A 26913-nucleotide genomic window follows, 5' to 3' on the forward strand; every position below is an offset into this window, starting at 1 on the left:
TCAGTCATGAAGTGGGAATGTAGTAGCTATTTGATAAAATCTTAGAACAGAAATATCTTGTACCATTTCTACATGATACTCAACTGGTTTCCCACCCTCACATCCCAGCTCTCCTACAGTTCAATGCAAAGGTTTTTGGTTGTTGGTTTGTTTTTTTTTTTTTTTTTTTTTGCTATCTGAGTTTAAAGAAACAAAAAGGCTGATCATCCTACAGTGGGCTAACTTACTTTACCAAATATCAATAAAGGCGCAGGGGGGATGGGAACCCCCAAGAAGAAAGACTAGCGTATCTGTGTGTGTGTCAGTTTTGGGGTCCTGGGAGGGGTGGCAAGACAAAGGGAGAGAGGACCTCAATCCTTGTAAAGCTCAAGCAACTAAAAAAAAAGTTTCAATCCACAACAGCACTCAGATTTCATGCAGCACTTTTTGAGTGAAAAATAAGCAACCAGGCCAAATGTCTGCTCTTTCTAGGCTGGCTACTGGAATGAGTATGAAAGGTTTGTACCTTTCTCAGATCAGCAAATCAGCAATGACAGTGCATCCGCAGAGAACCGGACCATAGTGGTGACTACCATTCTGGTAAGTATGGAGAGAAGATAGGTGGCCTTTCTCTATAGCAAGACTTCTGTTTTCTGAAAAGGATTATTCAGCCAGTAGGAAAGACCTCAAGTTCAAACAGTGGAAACTTCCAACAAGTCAGCTTAGGAACCTTTTGAAGTATCTTGCCATGATGATGAATAGAATGTCATTTAAAAAGAATAGGAAGTTGGAGCAGTTTTAGCTATTATTATCCTCCTTACCACCCCCATACCATGGACGGATGCTTCATCTGGACTTGAAATCTAATTCTTCATTGCCGGGGGAGATAGCGTTGTACGGAGGACAGAGCAGATGAGCATTCTAACACTAGGTCTGCCACTAATCTGGGTTTAACAGTACAAGTCACAACTTCTCTAAGCCTCAGTTTGTGTTATTTTTTAATATTTTTTTATTTATTATTGTATTATTTAATTCTTTTATTTTGGTGGGGAGAGGGAGGTAATTAGGTTTATTTTAGAGGAGGTACTGGGGATTGAACCCAGGACCTCATGCACGCTAAGCATGTGCTCTACCACTTGAGCTATACCCTCCCCCCAGTTTGTGTTATTGTTTAATTTATGGAGTGGGCATAATAATAACCTTCTGCCTATGTCATAAGACATTTCAAGGCAATATTCACCATGTAAAGCTTTTCTGAAAAATTCAAAGCACTACTAAGATGTGAAATACTATTTTCATTTATTTTGATGTCTTTCTAAAAACTTGTATGTTTCATTGCTGAATGAAGTACAAACCTGGGCTAAAAATGAGTATGCCACTAGGTCTAAAATTGTGGTTAATTGAATGGAGATTCAGCTGAAGTTTACTTTCATTTAAACATACATGTGAAATATTCACTTTGTCCTAGGTGCTGTACTCGGCCCTGAGAATATAAAAATGAATAAGCCACAGACCCTGACCTCACAAAAGTCACAGTGCTTCCCTGGGCCTTGCCTGGGCTGGCTGTGGTTCCAACATGGCAAATCCCAAGAAATCAAAGGCAGTTCACCATCATGTAACTGAGGGAAATACCGTTGCCCAATTTGACTAAATCAAGACTTTACAGGTGGAAACTGGTTCTTCTTTCAAACTTTCAAAAACAGCTAAAATCCTTCTCTACTTTCTGAAATCATCAATTAAGGACTCCAAGGAATATGTACCCCATGAATATTCGATTGAGGCTCTTCTGCTTATTAAGCAAACATTTTTAAAGATTTCTTAACACACCAAACCTCAATAGCCACAGGGGGGAAAAACTTCACTATTACATGTATTATCTCTTAGAAAAATAATGGGAGTAATCCTTTCATCTTCCTTCTGGTCCCAAAGGAATCACCATATGTAATGTATAAGAAAAACCATGAACAATTGGAAGGAAATGAGCGATATGAAGGCTATTGTGTAGACTTAGCCTATGAAATAGCCAAACACGTCAGGATCAAATACAAATTGTCCATTGTCGGAGACGGGAAATATGGTGCAAGGGATCCGGAGACTAAAATATGGAACGGCATGGTTGGGGAGCTTGTCTATGGGGTAAGTTTTTCAACTCTGTTTTCATTTACTTCTATGCCTTCCAATTAACAGAGAAAATAGAGGATTTACTTTTCAAGTGTAATACTTAGCCAATTGTATAGTTTTCATATGGTCTATATGAAAAAAATTTTATTCTACAGTTGCATTCTGTAAAGGTAGCTCGTCAATAGCAGCCTTTGGGCAACAGGATTATTTTACTAAAAGGAAAATAGAATTGGGGAACTTTATTTGGCAACATTAAGTACAGCCTGCCCTCTACTGAAAATCTCTTCCTTCTGTGTTCCCCGTCTCAGGCAGCAGAGTCACCACCTACCTAGTTGCCTAAGCAACCAGGTCATCTTCTCATTGCTCCCCTCATATCTAGTCAGTCACCATGTCCTATCAATTCTACTCCTCTGTCTTTCAACTCCAGGTACACTCTTCCTTCCCACCATAATCATCTTAGTTACGGTTCTTACCAATGACAGTCTTTACTTGGTTTCCCTGCCTCTGCTCTTACCCTGGCAAATCAGATCCACATTACTGTAAATTCTCACTTTAGAAATTAGGGTAAAATTTAAATTCCTTAGCATGGCAAATAAGGGCACTTCATAATTTGGCCCCTGCCTACCTTTCCAGCTCCATCTTGTACCCTTTCTCCTTCACACTCAATGTCCCAGCTACAGCAAAATATGTGTTATTCCCTGACCCTAAAGGCATACCTGGAAGTGCCTTCACCTCTCTTCTGCTAGCACCACCTACCAGTCTTTCAGAACTCAGAGGTATCGCCTTTTTCAGGAAGTCTTCCCTAATCCTATCTATCCATTGGCAGTCTGGTTTGCTGCCCCTGTTTTCTGCTTCCTTATAATATTTTTTTGCTTTCTCATAGTATTTGGTGGGGGGCGGTAATTAGGTCTATTTCTTTCTTTAATTCTTAGAGGAGGTACCAGGATTGAACCCGGGACCTCATGCATGCTAAGCATGTGCTCTTCCACTTGAGCTATACCCTCCCCCCATTCTCATAGTACTTTTGAATCTGTATTATAATGATCTGTTTACAAGCTCAGCTATCCGAGCTAAACTATGAATTCCTTGAAGACAGAGACATATCTGATTAATTTCAATATCCCATGGCCTGGCATATAACGCAAGTTCAATAAATATGTATTGAATGAATGAATGGAATTGCTCTGCCAAGGGCTTGCCCATCGGCCAAGTACAAAAGAATTTTACTAATAATTAGGGTTTTTAAAAGGGGTACAGTAGTATCTTCTAAGCTCCTCAGGATCTTAGCTTCAAAAGGTTTTGACCTCTGATTGGGAATGTCAGATCTTGGGCTGCCCAGTGAGACATATGGAAACAAGCAAAACTGGGCAGAAGAACCGTCCACTGGGTGAGTCAGTCACTATGAAACTAACCCAAGTGCAGGCAAGGGTGGCAGAGGTTTAGTTCTAACAGACAAAGATTACTTGCAATGACCAGTCCCTGTCTAGACAACAGGTTAGGGGAAGGCAGAGGAATCTAAGGGGTGGATATATTGAGAAGAATCTGACAAGAAGCAAATATCCAAGTTAACTGTTGGAATGAGGTTTAGGATAAGGACTCTAGCGCTTGAGATAGGAATCAGCAAGAATCAGGCATCGCTCTCCAATCATAAGATAGTACTGGGGTCACTAAATAAGTTTTTGGAACAGGTCCTCAGGAACAAGCACAAAGGCAGAAGCTCATTTCTAAAAATAAGGGCATGGAAAAGGAATTAAGGCTTAAATGAGAGTGGACCTCAAGTATCAAAACTAGGGCACCATCCTCCAGTCAGGCAAGCTGCAAGGCAATTTGAACCTTAGCCCTAGCAAAGGGGCTGGAGCCAGGTATCTCCTGTTTTGGGTCAAGCCTGGCCCTGGGAACTGGGGCAGGGCTGAGTTGCAGATGAGATTCAGGTGAACCCAGTTATGAGAAAGAAAACGTCTAAGACCAGAGAGAGGGGCTGAAGAAAGGACAGGGCACCCATCATGCTTTCTGAGGACCCTAAGCTGAAATATGTTGACACAGCTCTACGCTCTTACTTTACAAGTTGGTAATCAAGTCTTCTATTTCCTGGCCTTCATCTCCCCAACATTCAGGCTCCAAGAGGTCCTGTCTTGCTCACAGCTCTTCCCTGCTCTTAGCACATGACTGGATACATAAGAGATGCTCACTTTTTGCTTTAATGAATGAATGCCTGGCATGTAACACTGCCCAGCCAATATTCATTCAACTGAGTTCACAGTGGGAGGTAATCCTATAAGAGTTTTATTATTATCAGCTACCATTTGTGGCATATTTACTGGTTGTGAGAAATTTTGCGAAGTGCTTTACAAGCATCATGTTAACTTAATCCTCAAAACATTAACATTATTCTACAGATGAGAACAATTGAAGCCTAGGGAAATGACCTTTCTTGCCAAGACCAAATAGCTTATACTGACACAGTGATTTGAATCCAGGTCTCTTGACTGTGAAGTTTGTGTTCTTTAACCATTGCCTCATTCTGCCTAACAGCCAAATGTTGCAGACCCATCCCGTCCTAAAAGTGTTGAAATATATTGCAAAGGCCCTTGGTGCCTTAGCCATTGTGGTGGCAAAAGTGTTTGGCCACAGAAGCCTGGCAAGGAATTGAGGTCTGTTTCTACTAGTGCAGAGTAACTGGCATGAGCTCTACCAGCCCATCATGGCTCAATTGCCAGAGCTCTCTAGTGTCTCGAAAGAAAGACTGTCACACTCTGTAAATAGCTCAGTGCCCTCCTGGCATTGTGCAGGCCACTAAACGGTGATGGAGAGCAAGGAAGATTTCTTGACATTGTTCAGACAAAGACTAGCTTTCTCACTGGATTTTGGTTTCTCCTCTGCCACGTCCCCTGTACTGCATCCATTTAATCTCTACATTCTGTTCCTCTTTCTGGTTTGTGTCTATATGAGTGAGGGAGCTTAAGAATTAGTGAGTCCCTTACTTGTTTGTATTTTAGAAACCAACTTTCTACTGCTGAGTAAGTAAAAATTCTCCTGGAGGAGGCTACCCATCTTTTTCCTCCAGTTTTTTCTACTAAAGACAAAATCAATAGTTCGGCTCTTACAGAAATGTCCAACCTCCCTCCTCGACCTCGAACAGGCATCTTGTGCTTCCTGGGACTGTAACACAAGGTGATTTGGCGGAACTGATAGCAAACCAAGCTATTTGAGTGGACTGCCAAATCCCAGTTTCCTCTAAGACCTGCGGCTATAAAAAATGGACATTCTTATCATGCTTGGAGTGAGAGCTCTCCATTAGGGAGGATGATGTCCTAAGCTAAGCACATCTTCATCTTCATTTAGAAGTTTTCATCTTTCAGCATTGGGAAGTTTGCAACTTCTCTATCATGGATAGAAATGGAGAAAAGTAAAAATAGGCACTCATTGCTGGCAGGCCTGGCCTCTTGTGGTTTCCAAATTGCTTAAGAAAAAGAAGGGCAGAACCCCCCCCCCACTCTCCAGTGACTTCCCTAAGTGCTTAATAAGTAAAAGAATGGAGAACATGGAATGATTTCTTGCAGTAACATGAAAAGTACACAGATAGGCACTGCTTTATCTTTAGGGCATTTACTCTTATGCTTTTAGTATGTACAACAGATCAGAGTAGAAAAAAATGAAGAAAGGCAGAGATGAAAAAAGCTCTGCAAAGGAGATTTCAGTATCTGCCAGAAAGTCTCAAGAAAGAGTCAAAATGAATTAAACTTGTTAAAGAAGAAAGAAGCTAATCAGTCTCTTTTCATATGATTCCTAAATGGTTTTGTTCCCCTCTAAAGAAAATCAAATCAAGGTTGATGTTTGGGCCACCTTGTATCACTAAGAAGGCTATTTTTGAAAAAAAAAAAAAAAAAAAAAGTCAGTGGGACACAATGTGCCTCCCATTATGTAAGCACGTCAGAACATCATGGACTTGAAAGTGTCCACCTGCTTTAAGAAGTTTTGATTTTAAGCTGGATGTCTATAATATCACCAACATGGTAAGTGTCCCCAGCTCAATCATGGCTTACAGACCCCAAGTTTTTATGACTCCCAAATAGCATGTGTTTAAGAGGACATTTAAAACATTCTGTTGCTAGTAGGGCTCTTAGATATCCTTTAGCTCCCCTTTTCATTCACTTTACACAGAAATGTGGAGACCAGCCAGGACTGACCACTAGAACTACCCACTGAGTAAACCAGGAAACCAAGGCCTGATATAGGACAGGGATGACAGGAATAGTGGCAGGGATTGTGACAAGGTCACAAAATCACACAGCTTGGTGGAGCTTAGTCTATAAGTTAAGTTTCATGATTCCTGGTCCAGTGCTCTGTCCACTGGGTCATACTGGCTCAGTTTACTAAGCTTGTCAGATTATGGGAAGATAAGCCCAACTGCCCTCAAGGGGCTTACAATCTAGTTGGATTCTGAGCTTTTCCATCTGAGATACCCCTCCTGTTTATCTGTGGCCTCCAGGATAATGTAATAGACATCTCTAGTTATCACTTGAAATATTTGAAAATCCAGGTAGACAGCTGGGGGTTTCTGCCCTTTGAGACATGATCTAACAGAAAAAGAGACTCAGAAAAAGGGCTGGAAGGAAATTTAGGTCCTAATTGACAAAAGGACACCTCCCAGTGGGCAGCTGCCATGTTCCTTACGTTCCTAGCACGTAGAACTCAGGATAAAGGTGGGGAGGAGGTCGGGGAGTTGCCCTGGGAAAGGCCAGATGAACTACCATCCAGATTGGCACCTCTGCCTTAGAAGAGAGCAGAGAGCTTAGGGATGGAGATGGGGCTGGGGGAGAGTTAACTCCAAGTCACATCCCCTGGCCATCCTCAGACTCCTTCACACTCCCGGGACAAATGGCAATTTTATAGATGCTATTCACCCTGACATTTCTCTACCTAGAAGAAATTATCTCCTAGGTTGTCACTCTCCTAAGATAGATTCATTTTCCATTAAAAAAGATAGAAAGTCAATCTGTCCTTCCAGCTAAAAGGCAGAGAAGCAAGGATGCTGTAACAGATGCCAAATATTCTCTTCTCTTCTTCAGGCAATTACACTGGGCTTTGGCAGAAGGGCTGATGGTTTGATAAAAGTGCCCCTCTCTTTCAAATGAGGCATATGAACTCCAGAAGGAGCATTAATGACATGTGGAAGCCTGCCATTCTGAGCAGAGAGGGTGGGGAGATATTTCCAACCAAATTTAATCTCCTGAGGCCTTTACCGAGCTCCAGGGATACCCCTTATTTTCACTTTGTCTTTAACTCTCTCAGCTCCCCAAGAGCAAGGAGCCCTAACCAACAGATCCAGACTGGGACATCTGTTCTGGGTAAAGAAACGAGGAGGTCCTGTTGTGACACTGCTTGTTGTTGCACAGATTTAAATAGACCTCATCCCTTTCCCCAGATCCAAACAATTGTAGACAGTAAATATCCCAGAGAGCACAGCCAATAAAGCAGTTTAAGTCCTGTCCCTCAACAGGAAGCAATTATATTCCTATTGTCTAGGCTGACTCTGCCCTACTCCTCTCTCCAACACATTTAAACTTTCCAAAGGAACTGTCTGCCAAAGGCTACTAGAACCTCATGGCTGGTACACGGATGAGGGATCAGGTCATGTCTCCCTCTTCTCTCAGATAACATATAACATCTCATGCGCTACACACCAATACATCGCCTACCCCCTTCCTCATCCTCCCCCTTTCTAGAGTAAGTGCTTTAAAATGGCGGCTGACAAGCTCCCGCTCACGCATAGTCTCCAAGTGGGTTGCAGGTTTTGTATCAGATCATCAGGTGGTTAAGCTATAACATAATCCCTTCAGCTCAAGAAAAAATGTTTTAAATGACATTTAAATGAAGAGTCATTTCTGTCTTAAACCTGTCAGACTCTTAAGTGCATCATCCGTTTACATATGAGTTTGTTGGGTTTTAAGTTTTATGAAATTGATGACTTTGGCAACCCACCTATGAAAAGGATTATAAATCCCCTCAGGCTAAATCCCCTCCAATAATGCAGTTGCTCTGAGTTTGCCACTGGTGAGTAGAAAAATCAAACCTAATTTGGTGTGTTTACTGAGCCCACACAGCCACTCTTAAGCTGCTTGATTAAAATCCTTTAAGTAGTCAAGATGCAAGCAAAAGCACTAGCAAAGTCTTACCCTGAACTCCTTCCATTCGCTGTTTTTTGTCCATCACCCAAAGCACCCTCACACCACGTACTTACCCACCTCGGTTTCTGAAAATGGCCTGCTGACAGCTATTTCTAGCACAGGCAGAGGCTTGAGGACAGAAGGCTGCTGGACTGGAGGTACTTCACTACTGACTAAGAATTTCAGCTCCTCCCCAGCCCCACTGATAATTATTAATGCTCTCTCCCAGTCACAGCTGGCTTTCATAAGGAGCAGAAACCAGGAAAGGAAGGCCATTTGGGAAGTTGCCTTTTTCCCTTTTTCACCAATATTGGCCTCCTAAATCTTTAACATGCCTTGAAAATGACCTTCCCACTCATCTGCATGCTACGGCAGTCCCAAGAGAGCTAAATGGGTATTTTCTGACACTAGTTACCTGCTCCTGTCCATTTCCTCTACTAAGCATGTTGATTGCTCCTCAGACATTATGCTAAGCAGGCTTTTATCTTTGAAACAAGCAACTATCACAAGAGCCTTTTCATATGGAGGAGAGGGTAGTGGTGGCAGAGGGAAAGGGCTCCTCCAAGGCTGGCTGTGAGCTGATATGACAGTTCTGCTGCGTTGGTCTCACCAAGCATGCAGGAGGTGGGAGGGGTTGCTAAGTCTCCTACCGAGTTGGCTGTCCTTGAGGCTTGATCAGTAGCTCCCTGCCTCTTTATCGCTTGAGCCTTCTTCCACCTGCTTTCTGCTATCCCTTTGTCTTTTTCTGTCTGTATAGGTTCTTTTTAAGGTTCAGCGTGGTAATTCTCATTTTGGAGCCAGGTCCACATGCAAGAGGCTTAATTGAGCACAGATTTAAATACTGTTCTTCATTGAAGAAGCACCCTCTGAAAAAGCAAACTCCGCCATCTTTGGAAGAGTTCCTTAGAAAGAAACAATTCAGTAAAGGCAGAAAAGCCAGGCTGAGGAGAAAAGGCAAATGCCTGAGGGAAGCAGGTTCTTCCTGTTGCCTTGTGTGACTTCAAAAGTCCTTCAAATTACGAATGGGTTTCTTTGGGAATCTGTTTGTTTGCTGCATGTTCCTGGGAACCAGACAAGTCCCGCTTTGTCCAGCCACGTCTTGTTAGCATTTAGCTGTGCTTATCATCTGGTGGGTGTTTCAGTTATTGAGTTAGTTTTTTTCTCTTAAAGGGTGTCAGGATTCTCCAACTCCTTTCATTACCTGCTTGAAAAAGAACCCAGTTCCACTAAACTCAATTCAAAGTGATTTTTCTCACACAAATATCCCATATTTCATCCTTTCAAAACAAAGAAATGGCAATTTCTCTGCGAACTATCCATTACTTTGACTTTAGAGATCAAAAACTAGTTACGTTAAGTAATTAAATCCAATGAGATCAAACGGGCAATGATACTAGTGGGGTATTTGCATGTTCTAAGCAGGAGGTAGAAATATGTTGGCAGGGACAGAAGGTGGCTTTGTCTGTGAGTTCTCTTGGCATGACAAGGCTCTTTCTAGCTGATTGAAAGATTTTTCTCTCTGCCAAAAACCCACTAGCTTTCTGGCCAATTCCATGCTCCTCAGTAGCTTTTCTTTCTATGACCAGATCTGGCCCCATGCAAAAAGGTGAAATAGATTAAAATTTGTTTTGGGCTTCCCTCCAGTTAGAGATGTGGAACTGGTGATTCAGGAGTTAGCTGCAATGAGGGAAGAGTTGAAGCCATAGGTAATAACACTAAGGGGAAAAAATGAGGAACAGAACCTTAAAGGAGTCTTGCTTATTCCACAAACCCTCATTCATTATCTCCTAAACCAGGCCCTAATAATTGACCCTGGGGGTACAGAGGTACACCTTGATTGAGAGAGCAAAACTAGGGAGAAAAGGCAGAGAAGGAGCATTCGGAGAGGTAGGAGGAGAACCCATAGTCATGAGTGTCAGAGAGCCGAGGAAAGAGGGGACATATAGGGATATAACACCGAAGGCCAGTGCAGTCACATGAGCAGTTGATGTCGGCGGAAAGGTCTTTGAATTTGGTAATCAAGTATATAGCTCAAGAAGCAATTTCAGTAAATTGGAAGGGGGGGGGTGGAAGTTAGATCACAGGTGTATAAGGAAAAAGTTGGGTTAAAATCAAGAGATGATGAAGGTGCATTTTCTCAAGAAAATTAGTCGTGACAGGGAAGAATTTCATATGATTAAGAGGGTAGTAGGATCAAAAAAAGGTGGGAGAAGTGGTTTTTGTTTCATTTTTCTTTGTCAGTAAACAGAATTACCTGAGTAGGAGGTAATTATTAAATGAATAAGAGCTGTAAATGGTTTTCAGTTTACAGCAAGCATTGGAATCACCTGGAGGGCCACCTGAGCACCCCTGCTCCTAAGTTTCTTATTTCATAAACATGGAGTAGAGCCTGAGAATTGGCATTTCTAACAAGTTCCCAGGTGACTCTGATGCTGCTAGTCTGGGGAATCACAAATTGAGAACCACTGGAATAGGCTGAGAAGGAGAAACAGTGAAAGAGAATAAATAGAGCTGAGTTTTAAGAAGAGGCAGAAGAATATGAGATGCACAGAGTAAGTACATTAAATCCTGGAAAGAAAGAGTTTGCTTTCTATGAGACAGAAGGGGTGGATGAAGATACAGCAATATGTTGAGAAGGAGAAAAGGACACTGAGGTGATGGAGCTCAGAGCAGATGGCTTCCGCAGTAAAGGAAGAGACAAGACCATCTGCAGAGAGGGTAGCACTGGTAGGGATTAGAGACTGGGAAAAGTTTGGAATAAGCATCATTCACAGACTTCAAGGAGAATCAACCTTACGGTGATAGATGATGGATTTAATTTTAGAAATGGTGTGTTTATGATGGTGGTCAGCCTTCAAGGTAGATTTGGTCAGTAGGCTGTTGGTGTCAATAACTGCATACTTTCTGCAGCACATTTTTGTCTCTTTTGTCCGTCTTGCTCGCTGCTTCATCCCTGGCACCAAGAACAGTGCTTGGCACAGAATAGGCACTTAAATACACACTAGAATGGACCTGAGAGGCATTGGCTGAGGTTGATAATTATATGTAAAAGTAATACACACTAGAAACCTGCAAATATCTATGGAGTTAGAATTTTTTGATGGTTAAGAGTGAGTTCTGGAATCTGAAGACCAGGGTTTTAATCCCAGCCTCTCAGTGCCTCACTTTCTCTAACATGGGAATGATCAAGTACCAACCACAAGGTTGCTGTGAGGATTAAATGACATAATACATATATAAGGTGCTTAGCACAGTGTCTCACAGAGTAAGCAGAGTCAATGTTAGCTGGCTGTTTATTACTGCATTTCCCCTTAAATTAATTGAGGAGTGTCTCTTAACCAGTTTGAGTCACCATGTGTAAATCAAAGTAGTAAACCATCATCTTTTAAAAAACAAACCCTATCTCAGACCTCATCATTCTTCCCTCACCTCTCCCCACGGGTAGGGACGTTGAAGCATAATTCTATTTAACATAGAAAAAATGATCATCAAAATTGTTTTCACTTTATATCTGATATACCATCCAAAATCTTTTCCTTAGTCAGAAGCATTTTTCTAAGTTATGCATTTGAAGGCCGGGCTCCAGATAAAACCTACTACTGCCATAAAGGAACAACTGTGGAAGACAAAAGAAATAAATGCAGAAGTTCCTAGTGCCTATTTTCATGGCACTAATATAAAAACATTGTCTGCCTTTGCCTGAGCTAACTATGCAGGGCACTACTGATACGTTTATTTTATTGATCCAACACATGTGAGGGCTACACTGATATGTGTCACTAGAAATGATGGCTTACTGTATAAATTAACATGTATTCTAATAACTGCCTTAGCCTTGTTATTGCCCATGCAGAATTCTTTCATGTTTACCCATATCAATGATCAGCAGCTTATTTTTTAGGCATCTACAGTTGCTTTAGTTTAGTATCTGTTGCAGTGATAGATACAAAAATTGAAGATTGAGTCCCTGCCTTCAAAGAACCTATGTTCTACTAGCAATACTCTCAAACAAATAATTCAAGAATAATGGCAAGCACACAAGTGTTAAGCTGGGTACTGTAGTCCTGTGTGGCACCTCATGGTGGGGAGTGAGGCACATACAAAAAGTATAGACTATTTATCCTTGCCCCACAAGAATTTCTAGTCAGGTAAGGGAGATAAGACATAAGAGCATAAAAATTAAAATAAGAAGAGTTAAATAGTGATATGTCACAAGGGAGTACAAGTTGAGTTGCAAGGTAGCAAAATAATTTTTAGAAAGAAAAAACTGAGTCAGTTGCCCCAAGCCAATATGCATCAGAGGACAAAAAGCCAGCCAGTATCCTTTCCTTTACTTACTGTCAAATCAAGCATTTTAGGACCCATTGAATGCTACTACTTGTCTAACCAAAGCATTGACAAATCAGTTGGTTGCAGTGACTTAGACTTTATATTTCCACCAAAGAGGTATATTAAGTGGCAAATGACTAATGGAAATACTGTCTCTAAAAGTCAAAAAATGTTTTGTTTTGTTTTTTTCCAGAGGGCTGATATAGCCGTTGCTCCTCTGACTATAACGCTGGTCCGTGAAGAAGTCATAGATTTCTCAAAGCCCTTTATGAGCCTGGGCATCTCCATCATGATAAAGAAGCCTCAGAAATCAAAACCAGGCGTATTCTCATTTCTGGATCCCTTGGCTTATGAAATCTGGATGTGCATCGTCTTCGCTTACATTGGAGTCAGTGTAGTTCTTTTCCTGGTCAGCAGATTCAGCCCTTACGAATGGCACTTGGAAGACAACAATGAAGAACCTCGTGACCCGCAAAGCCCTCCTGATCCTCCAAATGAATTTGGAATATTTAACAGTCTTTGGTTTTCCTTGGGTGCCTTTATGCAGCAAGGATGTGATATTTCTCCAAGGTTTGTTTCCATGTCACACCCAAAGCCTCCTTGCATTTTATGGCCATCATCCATTCGTGCACATCTGATATTCACCCATCTCAAGTCCAGATATCTTTCATTTAACATTCTATCCAATGGCAAATTATCATCGAGCCATTTTATTTGCTTATGTCCATGAAGTGAGTGTGTTCCTGGTGTTGCTTTGAATGTTTTTTATGCATTTCTATGGTATCATATATTTATACACTTTAGAGCAAACATTTGAACTCTGAGTAAAGGCAAAATTGTAGGCTAATTTTGATATTATTCAGATAAAGCTAATACTAAATCTTGATCAGAGCAAATAAGCATGTTTTCCTCATTAATTGAGCTAGAACATTTTCTCATTTGTCCAGAGATTAGCTCTAGAAAAAATTTAAAAGAAGATAGAACTCTTCTTTAAAATTTTTAAAAGATTTTTAAAATTTAAAAAATTTTTAAAAACCCTCCTATCTTCTCCTTTCTGTGTCCTCCATTTTTCATTTTGCTCTCAGAGTGCCTAAAACTATTTCACTGTAGTATCTCACCCAAGTTTTAAAACTAAAACTATAAAACTTCTAAAAGAAACCATGGGAGGAATTCTGTGTGACCTTATATTGAACAGAGAATTTTCAGAACACAAAAAGCACAATCCACTGTAAAAACTGATAAACTGGACTTCATCAAAGTTCAAAACTGTTACATTTCAAAACACATCATTAGGAAAATGAAAAGACAAGCCTCAGTGGGAGAAAATATTAGCAAATCATACATCTGATAAAGGACTTATATCTAGAATATAGAAAGAGCTCTTGCAACTCAATAAGAAGAAAATAAACAACCCAGTTCTAAAAATGGATGAAAGATTTGAATAGACATTTTCCCAAAGAAGATATACAAATGGCTAATAATCATATGAAAAGATGCTCAACCCCATTAGTTATTAGGGAAATGCAAATTAAAATCACAGTGAGATACCTCTACATATACTCTAGAATGTCTATAATCAAAAAGCCAGATAATACCAAGTGGTGATGAGGATGTGAAATGGCTATAGCTTTCATTCATTAGCAGTGTGAATGCAAACTGCTACAGCCAAATTGGAAAACAGCTTGGCAGTTTCTTATAATTACATATACACTTAAAATACAACACAGCAATTCTACTCTTAGTTATTTACCTAAGAGAAAACATACATCCACACAAAGCTTTATACATAAATGTTCACGTTCACAGGAGCTTTATTTGATATAGCCAAAAAGTTGAAACAACCCAAATGTCCATCAACACATAAATGGATTAACAAAACGTGTTATATCCATACCGTATTTGGAATGGAAAACTATTCAGCAACTTAAAAGACTACTGATACATGCTACTATGTGAACTTTGAAAACACGATGCTAAAAGAAAGAAGCCAGACACAAAATGCCACATACCATATGATTTCATTTCTTGAATTCCATTTATTGACTATCCCATATTGTATTATTCCATTTGCCCAGAATAGCCAAATCCATAGAGACAGAAAGTACATTAGTGGTTTCCAGGGGCTTGGAGGGAGCAGAGAGGGGCTAACTGGGATCAGAGTTAGGGGGAGGCAAGTGAGGCTGAGTAGAGCAAGTACAGGGGTCGGGTCCAGTCTTTATTTAAAAATTTGCTATTTTGTTCATCATGGACTTTTTACATTAATTTTTTTTAATATTGCATTAAATGCTATTTTTCTTGATTAATGAGATTTTGGCACCCCCTTAACTTTTGTGTGTGGGGCAAATGCCTCACTCGCCTCACCCTGGTCCCGTCTCTATCAGGATTAACCACAATGGGCACTAGGGAACTTTTCAGAGTGATGGCAATGTTCCAGAACTGGGTTGTGGTGATGGTTACACAACTCTAAATTTACTAAAATCATTCATTGTACGCTTACATTGGTGAATTTTATGGTATGCAAATTTTATCTCAGTGAAGCTATTGAAAATATTGAATGTGAATGTCCTAAACCTCACCCACTTAGAGTGTTGACTCATCTAAACCAAAATGGTCGTGAACTCATCATCACAAAATATTGTAAGCAAACGTAACATCTTTATAATCAGAAAAAAATTAGTTTTTTCTGAAAAAGCTGTAGCTTTGGCAAAATCAAACATTAATCCAAATACTGACCAGAGTGAATTATATAAACATATAGGGATTTTCATTTAGAATATAAGGACTCAGAAGGTCACCTACCATGTTTTTACAGTGTACTTCATTTTGAGATTATCCACTTGGAGGACAAAACATTTAAAATGAAGTTCTGCAGTAAAACTCACTGGTAACCATCTTCGGCAGTTTTTCAGTATAACATTTGTGAGGCAAGCCCATTTGTCTAAGTCATTCTTTTTTTGCCACCCTCATTCTGCTTGGTCAGATTCTCCAAATTATTTCTCTCCCTGTTCCTTTTGGGCCTAGAATGTGAATCTATCATTTTGTGATATCATCTGGGAGTTCAATCTACTAGTTTCTTTCTTCTTATTTTTTTAAATGTTCACTTCAAGAGACGAGGGTTTCTGAATGATCCCGTAATTGAATGGTTTTTAACATGGCTGGTAATCTGTGTTGAGACAATGCTAAAGAGTTATTAAGGCTGGAGATTTTATTGGTTTCTGTAAGTGAATTTTCAGAACTAAATTTGTGATACCCGCACCGGTATGCTGCGTACTACTGTGCATACCCAAATAGGACTCTTAAAAGGCCATTTGTTTTTGGAAGTATTTATGCATATTGCCTAATTAAGTAATAACTTAAATATGATGACCTGAAAATGACAAGCTGGAAAGATTCTTTTTTTTTTTTTTTTTGGTAGCAGAATTTAAGCTGTGGCTCTTCTGTAGCACTGAAATATATCAAATGGTTTTTTCAAGCTACGGGTTTTATTATAGTGCACTAGACACTGTCTGATAGAGCAATGGCTTTCAAATATTTTGACCATGGCCCTCAGTAAGAAATACATTTTCCATCACAGCTCAGTATACATATATGTACATAACAAAAGTTTCACGAGACATTATCACCCTTACAGTATGCAATGCACTCTGATATTCTCCATTCTGTTTCATTGTTTTAAAACCTCTGGTTGCAACTCAACCCAGCAATGGGGCACACAGCCTATGGAACAACACAGGTCTAGAGTAACAGGTATTCTCCTTACTGTGCTTTTGAGTAATAAATTATTACCTTTATAAGCTCTATATTTTTTCTACCATATGAGTGATCTCTCCTCCAATACTGTCTTTTGGGTCCTTCAGAAAAAATTATATATTTAAGTCTCACAATAAAATGTTATACTTTGCATATTTATTATATACAAGTAAGGAGAAAACATGTTTCTCCTCGTCTTGAGAGCTTTATTGGTTATATATTTGTGCTCAGTTGGATAGCAACAAACCCCACTGTAACGTGCTTCTCTCTTAATAGATTTAGAAATTCCCGCTAATAACATTGTTGCGCTTTGAGATTCGCGGTTGCCTTCACTGCAAATGCTAGCATCACACTTTATTTCTGTTCAATGGCCATTCTTGGAATGTAAACTCTGCAGAAAGCCCAGAATGGGAGCATGCATTTGTACCCTCTGACTTTTCTCAGAATTGAGGCAATTCAAGAAATTATGAGACCACCTGTTAAAGTAGAATTATCAAATATTATAGCAGGAGGAGATGTCAGAGAGAAATTGATCTAGCTGCTTCCGTTTAACTGAGGGCAGAGGAACAACCTTCTCTGTGGTCCCACTGCGTCTGGGCACTTTATCTGCATTATCATACGAATTTTAATCCTCAAAACACTACCAGAGGGTGGGCATTAGACTTGTTTTTAAGTTGGAGGTGATGCTCAGTTTAAATAATTTGCCCATCCACACAGTTAATAACAAAGCCAGTATTCAAACTTAACACCAATTCCAAAACCCATGCTCTTTCCGCTCTGTCCTGCTCTTCTTATCCCATAGACAAAGGAACAGTGCCCGGAGAGATAATGTGAGGGAAGCCAAGGTCGTGGAGGCTCGAAGAGCCAGCAGTATGATTATTTCCGCTGCCACACACTGCCTGCCACTACCGACCTAAAGCTGCAGTGTTTGTTCCCTTTTTTGCTCATGCTCATGCACAAGAGCTGTTTTCCAGACTCCCAACCTCTGATGAAACAGTGCCTTTGCCCTGGCTGTTAGAGAGAGCAGGCAGTGAGCATTTAAAAATGCTGCTGAACACGTGCTCACTCAAAAAGACTGGGAAATCAGCAATGAGCCATCATGAGGAAAACTGAACATGATTCCATCTCCATCAAATAAAGCTATCACCAATAACCGAGAAGCTGAAAGAGTCCATGTCAGTATTAGGTTTGATGTTTTCAGCTCCCTCAGAGTGACCAGTTCCGGTGGAGACTGAATCACCCATAGAGAGAGCAATCAATGGAAGAAGCTGAGGTTATATCCATACACGAACTAATCTGTCAGGGGGAGTCAGGAGAAAGTATGAGGAGACCACACTCAACCCTCTTCCCCCTGATTGTGGGGGTGAGGAGATAGCCAGTGGGTGTAGCCAGATGGAGGGAGCATGGTGGTTAAGTATGTGGGTGCTGGAGTTAGTCTCACTAGATTCACACTCTGCTTAGCTGTTGTGTAATGTGGTGTGAGTTGCTAAACCTTGCTAAGCCTCAGTTCCTCATCTGTAAAATGCAAAGCACAGCACCTGACATGTAGTAAGCTCGCAATACAGGTTCGCTGTTACCATTTTGAAACTGGCTACTCTTAACCATCCTGGCTTCACAAATATAATATTTAATATTGCATTTGCGTTTTTGTTCCTAATACTCCTTAGGAATACAGTTGACATTTTAGTCAGTGCCAAATAGCTGATTTCTGATGAGAAATAACTGACAACCTTCCTTCCTGAACACATAAAGTACTTTCTTTAAGGATTATACCACTTGCAAATATTTTGATTGTATTATTCCACAATGTCTTGCTGATATTGACAGGAGGTTGTAATTTTTTAATCTGAAATTTATTTCCTTTGTAAAACGTTCATGGAACTGCTAAGCAGCCCAGAATCCAAGTCCTTCCAGACAAATGCTCCCCCTGCTGACTTTCTCTGAAGCTGCAGGGACATCTGAGGGCTAGCCAAGTTGCAGACATGAGGGTTGAGGGAGTTATAACAGAGAAATGGAAAGAACACACTAACTTGAACCTGATTATTGCATACAGATTATTCCAAGGGCACCATTCTCCCGTTAAGTTTTCAAGATATCAAACACTTGGGATAAGCAGGCAGGGGATCTGTCCAGGTTAGTAGACACATAGATCTTCCTTTAAAATGGAAAGTATGCACAGAAGAATAAAATACACGAAGGATATAAAATGAATGGGATCAAAGACAACAGGAGTTTGGGGCTCTATTTAAAGCAATATCCTTTCCTTCGCTGATGTATAACCAGTGTCTTCATCCTACTGCAAATTCACTTCAAAGCGGTAGTGAGGTGGTAGTAAATTAATTGTAATAGCAGGATTTTTATTACAACAATTTCATGACTTTTCTGGCTGAAAGCTGTAGTTTTCAGTCTCTGAGAGATGGTTAGTTATTCCCATCAGAGAAGACTATAAGAGCCAAAGATTGATTCCACACATTTTTTAAAAATCTGTCATAGATACAGTATTGAATGGAGTGTAGAAATGATGCATACTTTGGAAGAAAGAAGAAGGGGAAGAAGGAATGATAAAGAGTTTGTGCAAAGGAGGAGTGGTTTGCAGTTCCAGCCCTTCATCTTGTGAAGCTAGTAAAGTGCAGATTTCAAAATTTACTTACAGGATGAAGGTTACAGCACATAGCTCACTTTTATTATCATTTCAGAGGCCGTAAAATCCATTTTATTATTAACTCAGAAACTCTAGTTTCTTATGAGTACAGATAACATGAGCATTGTATATTATTTTGCAATGTGTTTATGTCTGTTCTTCTCTTGTTGCTAATTTACTTTCATTAACTTCATGCTTCCTCTTACATTTCTTCAAAAGTTATGATCAGTTCCTTTAATGCATTTTTATAAATACTAAATGTACAGCATCTCACAGCCATTTCATTATGCTAACCTCAAAATCTGCCTTGTGCAACAAAACTATTTGAAATGAATGTTAAACATTCTGAAGCTGCATTAATGGAAGGAAAGATACTGGAAAATGACAGGTCTTTCTAAGTCAACTATAAAGTCTTGTCTTGTTTTAACAGACCCTTTTAAAAATGTGATGGGGCTGACCCATCAGTCACTTTTTATATAGCCTCCATGTGAAATGTGGCTTTAAATGGCTATAGTCTCACTAATGAGAAAAGGGAAGTGTGAAAATTCTTATAAGAGCTTCTTCTCTATGAATTCCGTTGCACATTTTCTCAGTGGAAGGATTTAGGCATCCATGCCATAAAAGGAAAGAAAATGGTAGAAATTCCACCAAGACTCTTGTTAAAGCTACTACTGTCTTGAGGGGAGAATGCTGAATGCAAGGTTGTGCATTCGACACTGATTCCAAGGAAGCTCCTTTTTCCATCTATACTGATGCTTGTAGATACTATTTTACCACTTCTATGTGGATGTTCACCAAAATTCTGCATTCTCATAGGTCTATCAAGATTTTAACTACACAACTGCCAAAATCAATAGTCATGTCGACAAGGGGCCATGAAAATGACCATTTTGCATTTAAGTTTATTTTCAGTCATGTCAACAGCCAACTTCAGTTGTGTCATACAAATCAACCACATGATTATCTGAGTCAACTATTAAGGTGGCCAAAATTACCAGATTATGATGTGCAGGCTTGATTTTAGATCACACAGACATAGCCATAGTCCATTAGCCTCAATAGAATGGCACAAGTATAATTTCCATAAATTACTGTATTCTCCTCTACATTTCAAGTAGACAATACATAAACTACCATTAGTATTCACAACAGCAGAATACACCCTTTTCCATACCAAACCAGGATTCTGTAAATAGTCCAAAAAGCAGTTTTTCCCCTTGGTCTCAGTAAAACCTCATCATTCCAAATGAGGATGACATTCACAGTTCCATTCCAAATGAACAACAGATAATAAACAATAATTATCCAAACATGTTTGGCTTTCCTACAACTATATTTCTCAGTGTTTGTAGGAAAATTGCTCCTTCTATAATTTACGTACCATTCTGGATTTTCTTATACAAATATGAGTATTTTACACTACAAGAATTTGGATATATCTTTCCTGTTGTATAAGTAGAGATGATTTATTTCCTATTTCTCTTTCGGCTTCTGTTTCTTTATCTATAGAATGCCTCCATTCTCTCAGCCATAAAATATTAGGGATGGAGGATTAAAAGAGTTGACACATGTAAACAATTAGAACAGAGTCGTGTATAGAAGTCCTCCTTAAGTGTTAGCTATTGTTACCATTTTTATTACCCTATTACTACAACTGCTACTTTGAGCATTCATCTTTTATACAGTGAAATTATTTCCAGAGTCAGATCAGCCCAGAATAAATGAAATGTATATGGCAACAATGAAGAAAGACTATGAAAGGTTCAAATTCATAATTGAAATGTTCTGTATACTTTTAGCATTTGGAAATGTGACACATTCTGACTCATCCAGATATTTTTATGTCTTCTGATTAAAAGGGAAATGTTCCCAGGTGAAATCCTGAGAGAGTATAACTACTAGTTAGAAAAAATCTTTTGCAAAGCAGATTTTCACATCCAAAAGGCTAAAAGTGATTATGTTCAGAAGTAAATAAGTAAGGCTCGTTTTAAGCATCTGGAGACCAAGGGGAATTACAGGCTTTAAAAAACCAAGTAGTTTTGTTTACAGTTAATCAATAAAGAATATTATTTATCAAAACACCTGCCAAAATTATTTGATCAGAGTGTAAAATCTAAACCAACTGAATTTTCCAGAGGCTAATAAAAAGGTTACCTTGGGATGCAGGAATTTAAATTGGCTTCAAAGCAGTAAAAATGCGAGTACAGACAGGGAAGAGCTTGATTTGCCAGCTTTCAGCCCAGAACTGCCCTCTTCCCCCAGAGCCTGAGGACGTGCCAGACTCCTATGCCTATTCTTGACTCTATGACAGAGTGGGTTCTTTTCCTGTTAGCTTTTCTGGGCATGAGAGAACATAGCCTCACCAGGATGGAGTGCTGCCACAGAGCAGGACTATCCTAGAGATAATGTGGCAATGCTTTATAAAACCTAGGGACCAGATTTCATGTCTGCAGACAGAGCCAGCCTTCAGCAGCATCCTGAAGGAGATGAAATTTCCTCCATACAAGCCATTACCCATCACTGAACATTCAGCGCCCTCACACTGCCCCCTCACTTCCCACATACCCTCTCCCTGAGTAGCACTCATCATGTAGGACCATGACTCCCAATCCTGCTGCTTAGAACCTACCCCCAGAGATGCTGCTTTAATTGGCCTGGGGTGGAGCCTAGGCATTTTGAGGGTTGTTTTGTTTTGTTTTATTTTGTCTCAAGCTCCCCAGATGACATTGATGTGCAGGCAGAGTTGAGAATCACTGATGTAGAAGGAGAATGGTATTTTCCAGTTTGATCTGCAGACCACTGCAATCACCAGTGGTGCTTAAGAAGCACAGATTTTTGAGTGCTCAGATATTCTGAATCTGCATTGTAACAAACACCCCCAATGCATAGTTATACTAAAGAATAAAATTTTCCCTTATTGAAACTTACCCATCTTCTGTCCCATTCTCCACTAATTGTATTGACTAGTCCAGGAGAACAGGATAATGGGTCCTGTTGCAGTAAAGGGTTGCATTTTGACCGAGGCTCCTGAAGAAAACTCAGAGATGATTTCAGTCGTAAGAATTTCTATGGCAGGCCAGTGAGGATGGTTTTATTCATTTTGGTTATTTGGGGAAGGGGAGGGTAGTACAGAAGAGACATTTTAGTGCCTCTCAAATCCTATTACACAGGTAGTTTTCTACTTTACTTGAGGCCTGTCCTGTGTGTTGAGTCTTAGTTTGTAAAAGGGAAGACTTTGAATCCCTGGATCTAAACTTCTGAGCCCCACTAGCCATTTATTTACATGAAGACAATAATAAATATTATTTTATGGCGCCTTGCCTCTTGGGTGACCAGCTCCACAAAATGGCAATGTCTATATTAAGTTCATGAAATCCAGAGTGAATAGTGCTTATTTACTAACATCTACCCATCTCTCTTCAAATATGGAAAGGTTTTTGAGTCTGTGTTTCTCCCATGACATCACCTTACATCAGTGTTTTCAACCTTGACTGCACATGGTAATCACCTGGAGAGATTTAAAAAATACATGTCTGGGTCCCATCTCTCAGGTTCTGATTTCATTGGTCTTGGGTAGGCCTGAGCATGAGAGATTTTTTTTAAAGATCCCAGGTGATTCTGATGTACAGAAAGGACTAAAAGCCACTTGCCCTAAAGGAAATAGAGCAGGGTTCCACAGTTGTGCCCAGCAAAATGCACAGGAAGAGAATCAGAGGACAATTATTACATCTAAGAAGGAGCTGGTACAAAGAAGATATTTTTAACCTGTGATGAAATCAACAAGCCTGCTTTGAAACCCACATAGGCCTGAAGAGTGCTATGCCTGTACCATCATCACATGCCATCATGACATGGGGTGCTGCTGTCAACTTGTTCCTTTTGTTTGATGTGTTAATTCCCTGACATCATATACGTCCCTCTTTCATCAGCTACCCTGAAACCATGCCTCTTTCCAAAAATAAAGATAAGGATTTCTTAAACTGAAATCTGGCCCCTCTGGGTCTGGACTGGTCTTTGTTTTGTTTTGTAGATCACTCTCCGGGCGCATTGTTGGAGGGGTTTGGTGGTTCTTCACCCTGATCATAATTTCTTCCTATACTGCCAATCTCGCTGCTTTCCTGACTGTGGAGAGGATGGTTTCTCCCATAGAGAGTGCTGAAGACTTGGCTAAGCAGACTGAAATTGCATATGGGACCCTGGACTCTGGCTCAACAAAAGAATTTTTCAGAGTAAGTGCTTTACAATTAATTGGGCCTGCTGGTTTTTATTTTATCATCTGCTCACAAATGCAAATTCACAGTGTTTTAAAGGAGGGTTGGGGAAGGGTGGGGGGAATGTTATCAAAGCAGAGCATCTTAAATACACCAAGCCACTTGCTTGATGACCTAATTCATTGTCCTTTGGCTCTAAGAGTTGTGTGTGACATAACAGGTGGCATGTCAAGAACATGAAGTTTGAACCACAGGTTTGAATCCCAACCCTGCCACAAAGTGACTGTTTGTCCCTGGGCAAGTCATTTAACTTCTGTCGGCCTTGGTCCCCTTACTTGAATGATGAAGGGATTGAACTAAATAATACCTATTCTCCTTTATAGCTTTTACAAAAGCAGTGATCTTATGTCTCAGCAGTTCACAGAAGTTAGGTAATTGACTCTGACTAAGAATCTGAGGAGTGATGGACTATAAAATTACATATTCTATTTTAGACATTGGTTTTCTATTGAAATGTATTACAGTTGTTTCAAGTATTCATGTATATATTGATAATTCCATTTTCAGGGAAGCCAATAATTGTTTTAATTTCTTGAGTAGATTTATTTCCCCCCATCCACCTCCACGTAGGCCAAATCTTAGTAGGGAAACAGCAAGTTGTTCACTAGCAAAAATTAGTAAAGCGTAAGTATTGTCAAGGAGAAAGATTAAAGGAGATCGAAGCAGAAAATTATAGAAGGATAATATGATGGACAAACCGCTTTTACATAAACTATCAAGCTCTTTGCTCTGTAGCAACTGGTCTATAAGAAAGGCTACCAATGGAGTGTTCAAGAACTCAAGTGTTTTTTCAGTTGGCTTAACCAGGAAAATATGGTGGTTTCAATAAGAAAATGGACCCATTCTTTACATACCACTCCCTGCTACTGTAACCCCTGTCACTGGTTCTAACAATGATCCAAAAGCCACGTGAATGGTAGGTAAAGAGGAAAAGTTTAGTCATTCTCTCCAACCGATAAACAAGTTATTGGATGGCAGGTACAATTACTGACTTTTCATCAAAGATCCACAGTAAACAAATGTTGATTCTAAACCAGCTTGTTTTAAGAAATCAGTAAGGAATATATTTCTCCATATATTATCATGGGATTTGTCCAATTGTTTCATGGGAAACCAGGAGGAGTGTGTTTCTTGAAATTATAGCAGTTAATTGAAAACTGTTTTCATTGCCTAAAGGAGAAATGGTTAGTTCTGAGGCCCTTTCAAGAATTCTCACTGGCTCAGGATATCCCTGTCTCACCTCTACCACTGTTTATCGAACAGTTCATAATCCCCAGCCAGGGAGAGGGGTCCAGTGCTAGAAGCATCAAAATGATATGAAGATCCTCCGAAACTAACCTGGCCTTGACCCTTACTATGATGGTAGTTCCAGAAGGTTATCTGGGAATAATCCTCTGCCCTCGTGAAATCACTCTCACGTTTCAGGGCAGGAAGCCAGGGATTTCCATCTGCTGAGTAGTCAGCACATAATTGGCTCCATGGAAATCTGGTTTGGTATCAACCTTCAGCACAGCTTATGTTCAACATCCCAATAAGCATCAAGTTGCTATATGCAGTAATTGACCCCTTAAGCTACCAAGACCCCACACTTGGATCCTCTGATAAAGGATACTTGTTCTGCCAGAAAGCATTTTTCCTTCAATGACTTTTAGAAATTGGGAAGTCGTGCTTTAAATGGTAATCGATCGATGGCATCAATTCCCATTAAGCTTCCAAAAGCCATTCATCCATATTGCAGGCAAAGGAGGCTCTCTGGGAGGACTGATTAGCGCAAAGGCTTGAAAGTGTGACCAAATAATCCTTGTTCCCATGCCCAGACCCCATTCCCCGCTACATTTTGTGTCTTTCTCAAAAACCAGGAAAGCATCTACTAATGCATTCAATGGTGGTTTCATTATAAAGCATTTTATTACCAGAGCCAATTTGAATCCACATTTGATTCTGAGCAAAGCCATTGCCACATTCTAATTGGTTTGCGGTTTCTAATGCTCACCAATTCCTGGTGACCTTTATAGCCAACGAGTAATTCCTATGGAAATAGAGCTGTTTTAAAAATCTGATTAGAAAAGGAGCTGCATATTTTTAGGCATAAGGAAGTGCAAATCATTTTCTAATTCCTGCATACCACATTTTCTTTTTCCTCAGTTGGTCACTGGTTACAGCATTCAGGACTCTGTGGGGAAGTTCTTTAGGACAGCACACACAAGTTGACCTAAGAGTGGAAGTGAGCAGTATAGGACAATTAACTCTTAGCCTGCTTGGACTGAAGATGTTATGTAAACCAAACAAAGGGAATGCTTGGTATTCATATAATACAGGGGACCCCAACCAATTGGTCTCTAAGCCATTTGTCTTCTACTCTACCCCTCCTTGAACCCCATAGATCAGAGAAGGTAGCCAGTAAGAACACATCGTCTCTTACTCAGGGACTTAAATGCCATAGCATGTCACTTCCCCTCCACCATCCATGATCTCAAGTCAATTTTAAGAACAGTGACTACTCCACACACACACAAAAATGGAGGACCCCTGATAGTACGCCTTCTGAACTTTAGAGGCTAAAACAAGACCACATGCAACATTTACAAACATAACATTAGCTCGTTTCTTTGCATTCTCACTCCATATTAAAACCACAGGGACCAAATAGTAATACCATAGAACAGCCTGGGGTAAGCCCTCTAGTGCTTCCACTAAGAGAAAAATAAATAAAATAAAATTCCTTTCTAATTGCCCTGCAGACATTTTTACTTGTCCTGGGTAAGGCTGCCATTAAAATGATGATTTCATAAAATGATTTCTTTTGTTTCTCTCATTTTTCTGAGCCATCCTCAGCTATTATCTCACAATCACTTAAAGTCACTGGCACAGAGGGACCTGTTCCATCAGGAAAGGCAGGGAGGACTGAGCAAAATGCATGCAGCTGGAAGAGACATCTGAAATATTACCATCAACCCTCTTGACTTGAAAACAGATTTCCTTAGACAGCAGCTCCAAAACTAAATGTCCCAACCAGAGGCGGAGGCACCCATGCTAAAAAAACAAGTCGACAGCTTCATTGTCATTGCCCAGAGAGATGCCACTATGATTTGGAAAGCTGCACCGAAATGATCATTCTCCACTGGGCTTTGAAATTTTAACCTGATACAGATTCATGTTAAAAAGTAGCACTGGGAGAAAAATCGATTCCAAAATTCTCTCCGCCATCAGAGCCCTAGAATTATTAGCAAACAACTACAATGCTTGGTTTCTTGTCCAGATACTTGGCCGTATCCCCACTGAAGATAGTTCAGGAGATAAAAGGAGGTTGGTTTTTTAAATGAAGTGTTTAATACTAATTTAAATCCCTTTAAGGAAAAAATATAAGTAGAGAGGAATGGGGAGAGACGTGACTTGCTCCGATGCCCCAGGCAGGACAAAAGAATTGAACTTTTATCTGGAGACCACCGAGGGAACTGCCCTGGCTTCTGAGCTGCAGACATTGTAAGCCCCACAAAGCACAGTTGAATTACTCATGGAGAATGTTTTGTCTCAACATTAGACTCTGTAACTGTTGTCATTGGTCATTTTAATTTTTAATTTTTTTGAAGTGCAGGTGGCAAAAAGAAGAGCCCTACCAAACTGATGGGGAAATAATCCCTCTAAGGCTACTTAT

At 40.0% G+C, this 26913-nt stretch overlaps 1 protein-coding gene across 4 annotated transcripts in view; it reads left to right on the plus strand.

Annotated features, from left to right (window-relative positions):
* The window catches only part of GRIA3 (glutamate ionotropic receptor AMPA type subunit 3), a 261839-nt gene that overhangs the window by 181665 nt on the left and 53261 nt on the right, over positions 1 to 26913 (plus strand). For all 4 annotated transcript variants that reach the window (XR_006728014.2, XM_010963932.3, XM_010963931.3 and 1 more), the window contains 4 exons: positions 472 to 579; positions 1909 to 2115; positions 12790 to 13166; positions 23018 to 23216. Coding sequence is in view for 3 of the 4 variants with exons in the window: in XM_010963932.3 (XP_010962234.2) it covers positions 472 to 579; positions 1909 to 2115; positions 12790 to 13166; positions 23018 to 23216 (891 nt within the window). In the remaining variant the exon portion in view is untranslated. The remainder of the gene's footprint in view (positions 1 to 471; positions 580 to 1908; positions 2116 to 12789; positions 13167 to 23017; positions 23217 to 26913) is intronic.

Source organism: Camelus bactrianus, chromosome X (genome assembly GCF_048773025.1).
Source record: "Camelus bactrianus isolate YW-2024 breed Bactrian camel chromosome X, ASM4877302v1, whole genome shotgun sequence".
In the NCBI taxonomy this organism is placed as follows: Eukaryota; Metazoa; Chordata; class Mammalia; order Artiodactyla; family Camelidae; genus Camelus; species Camelus bactrianus.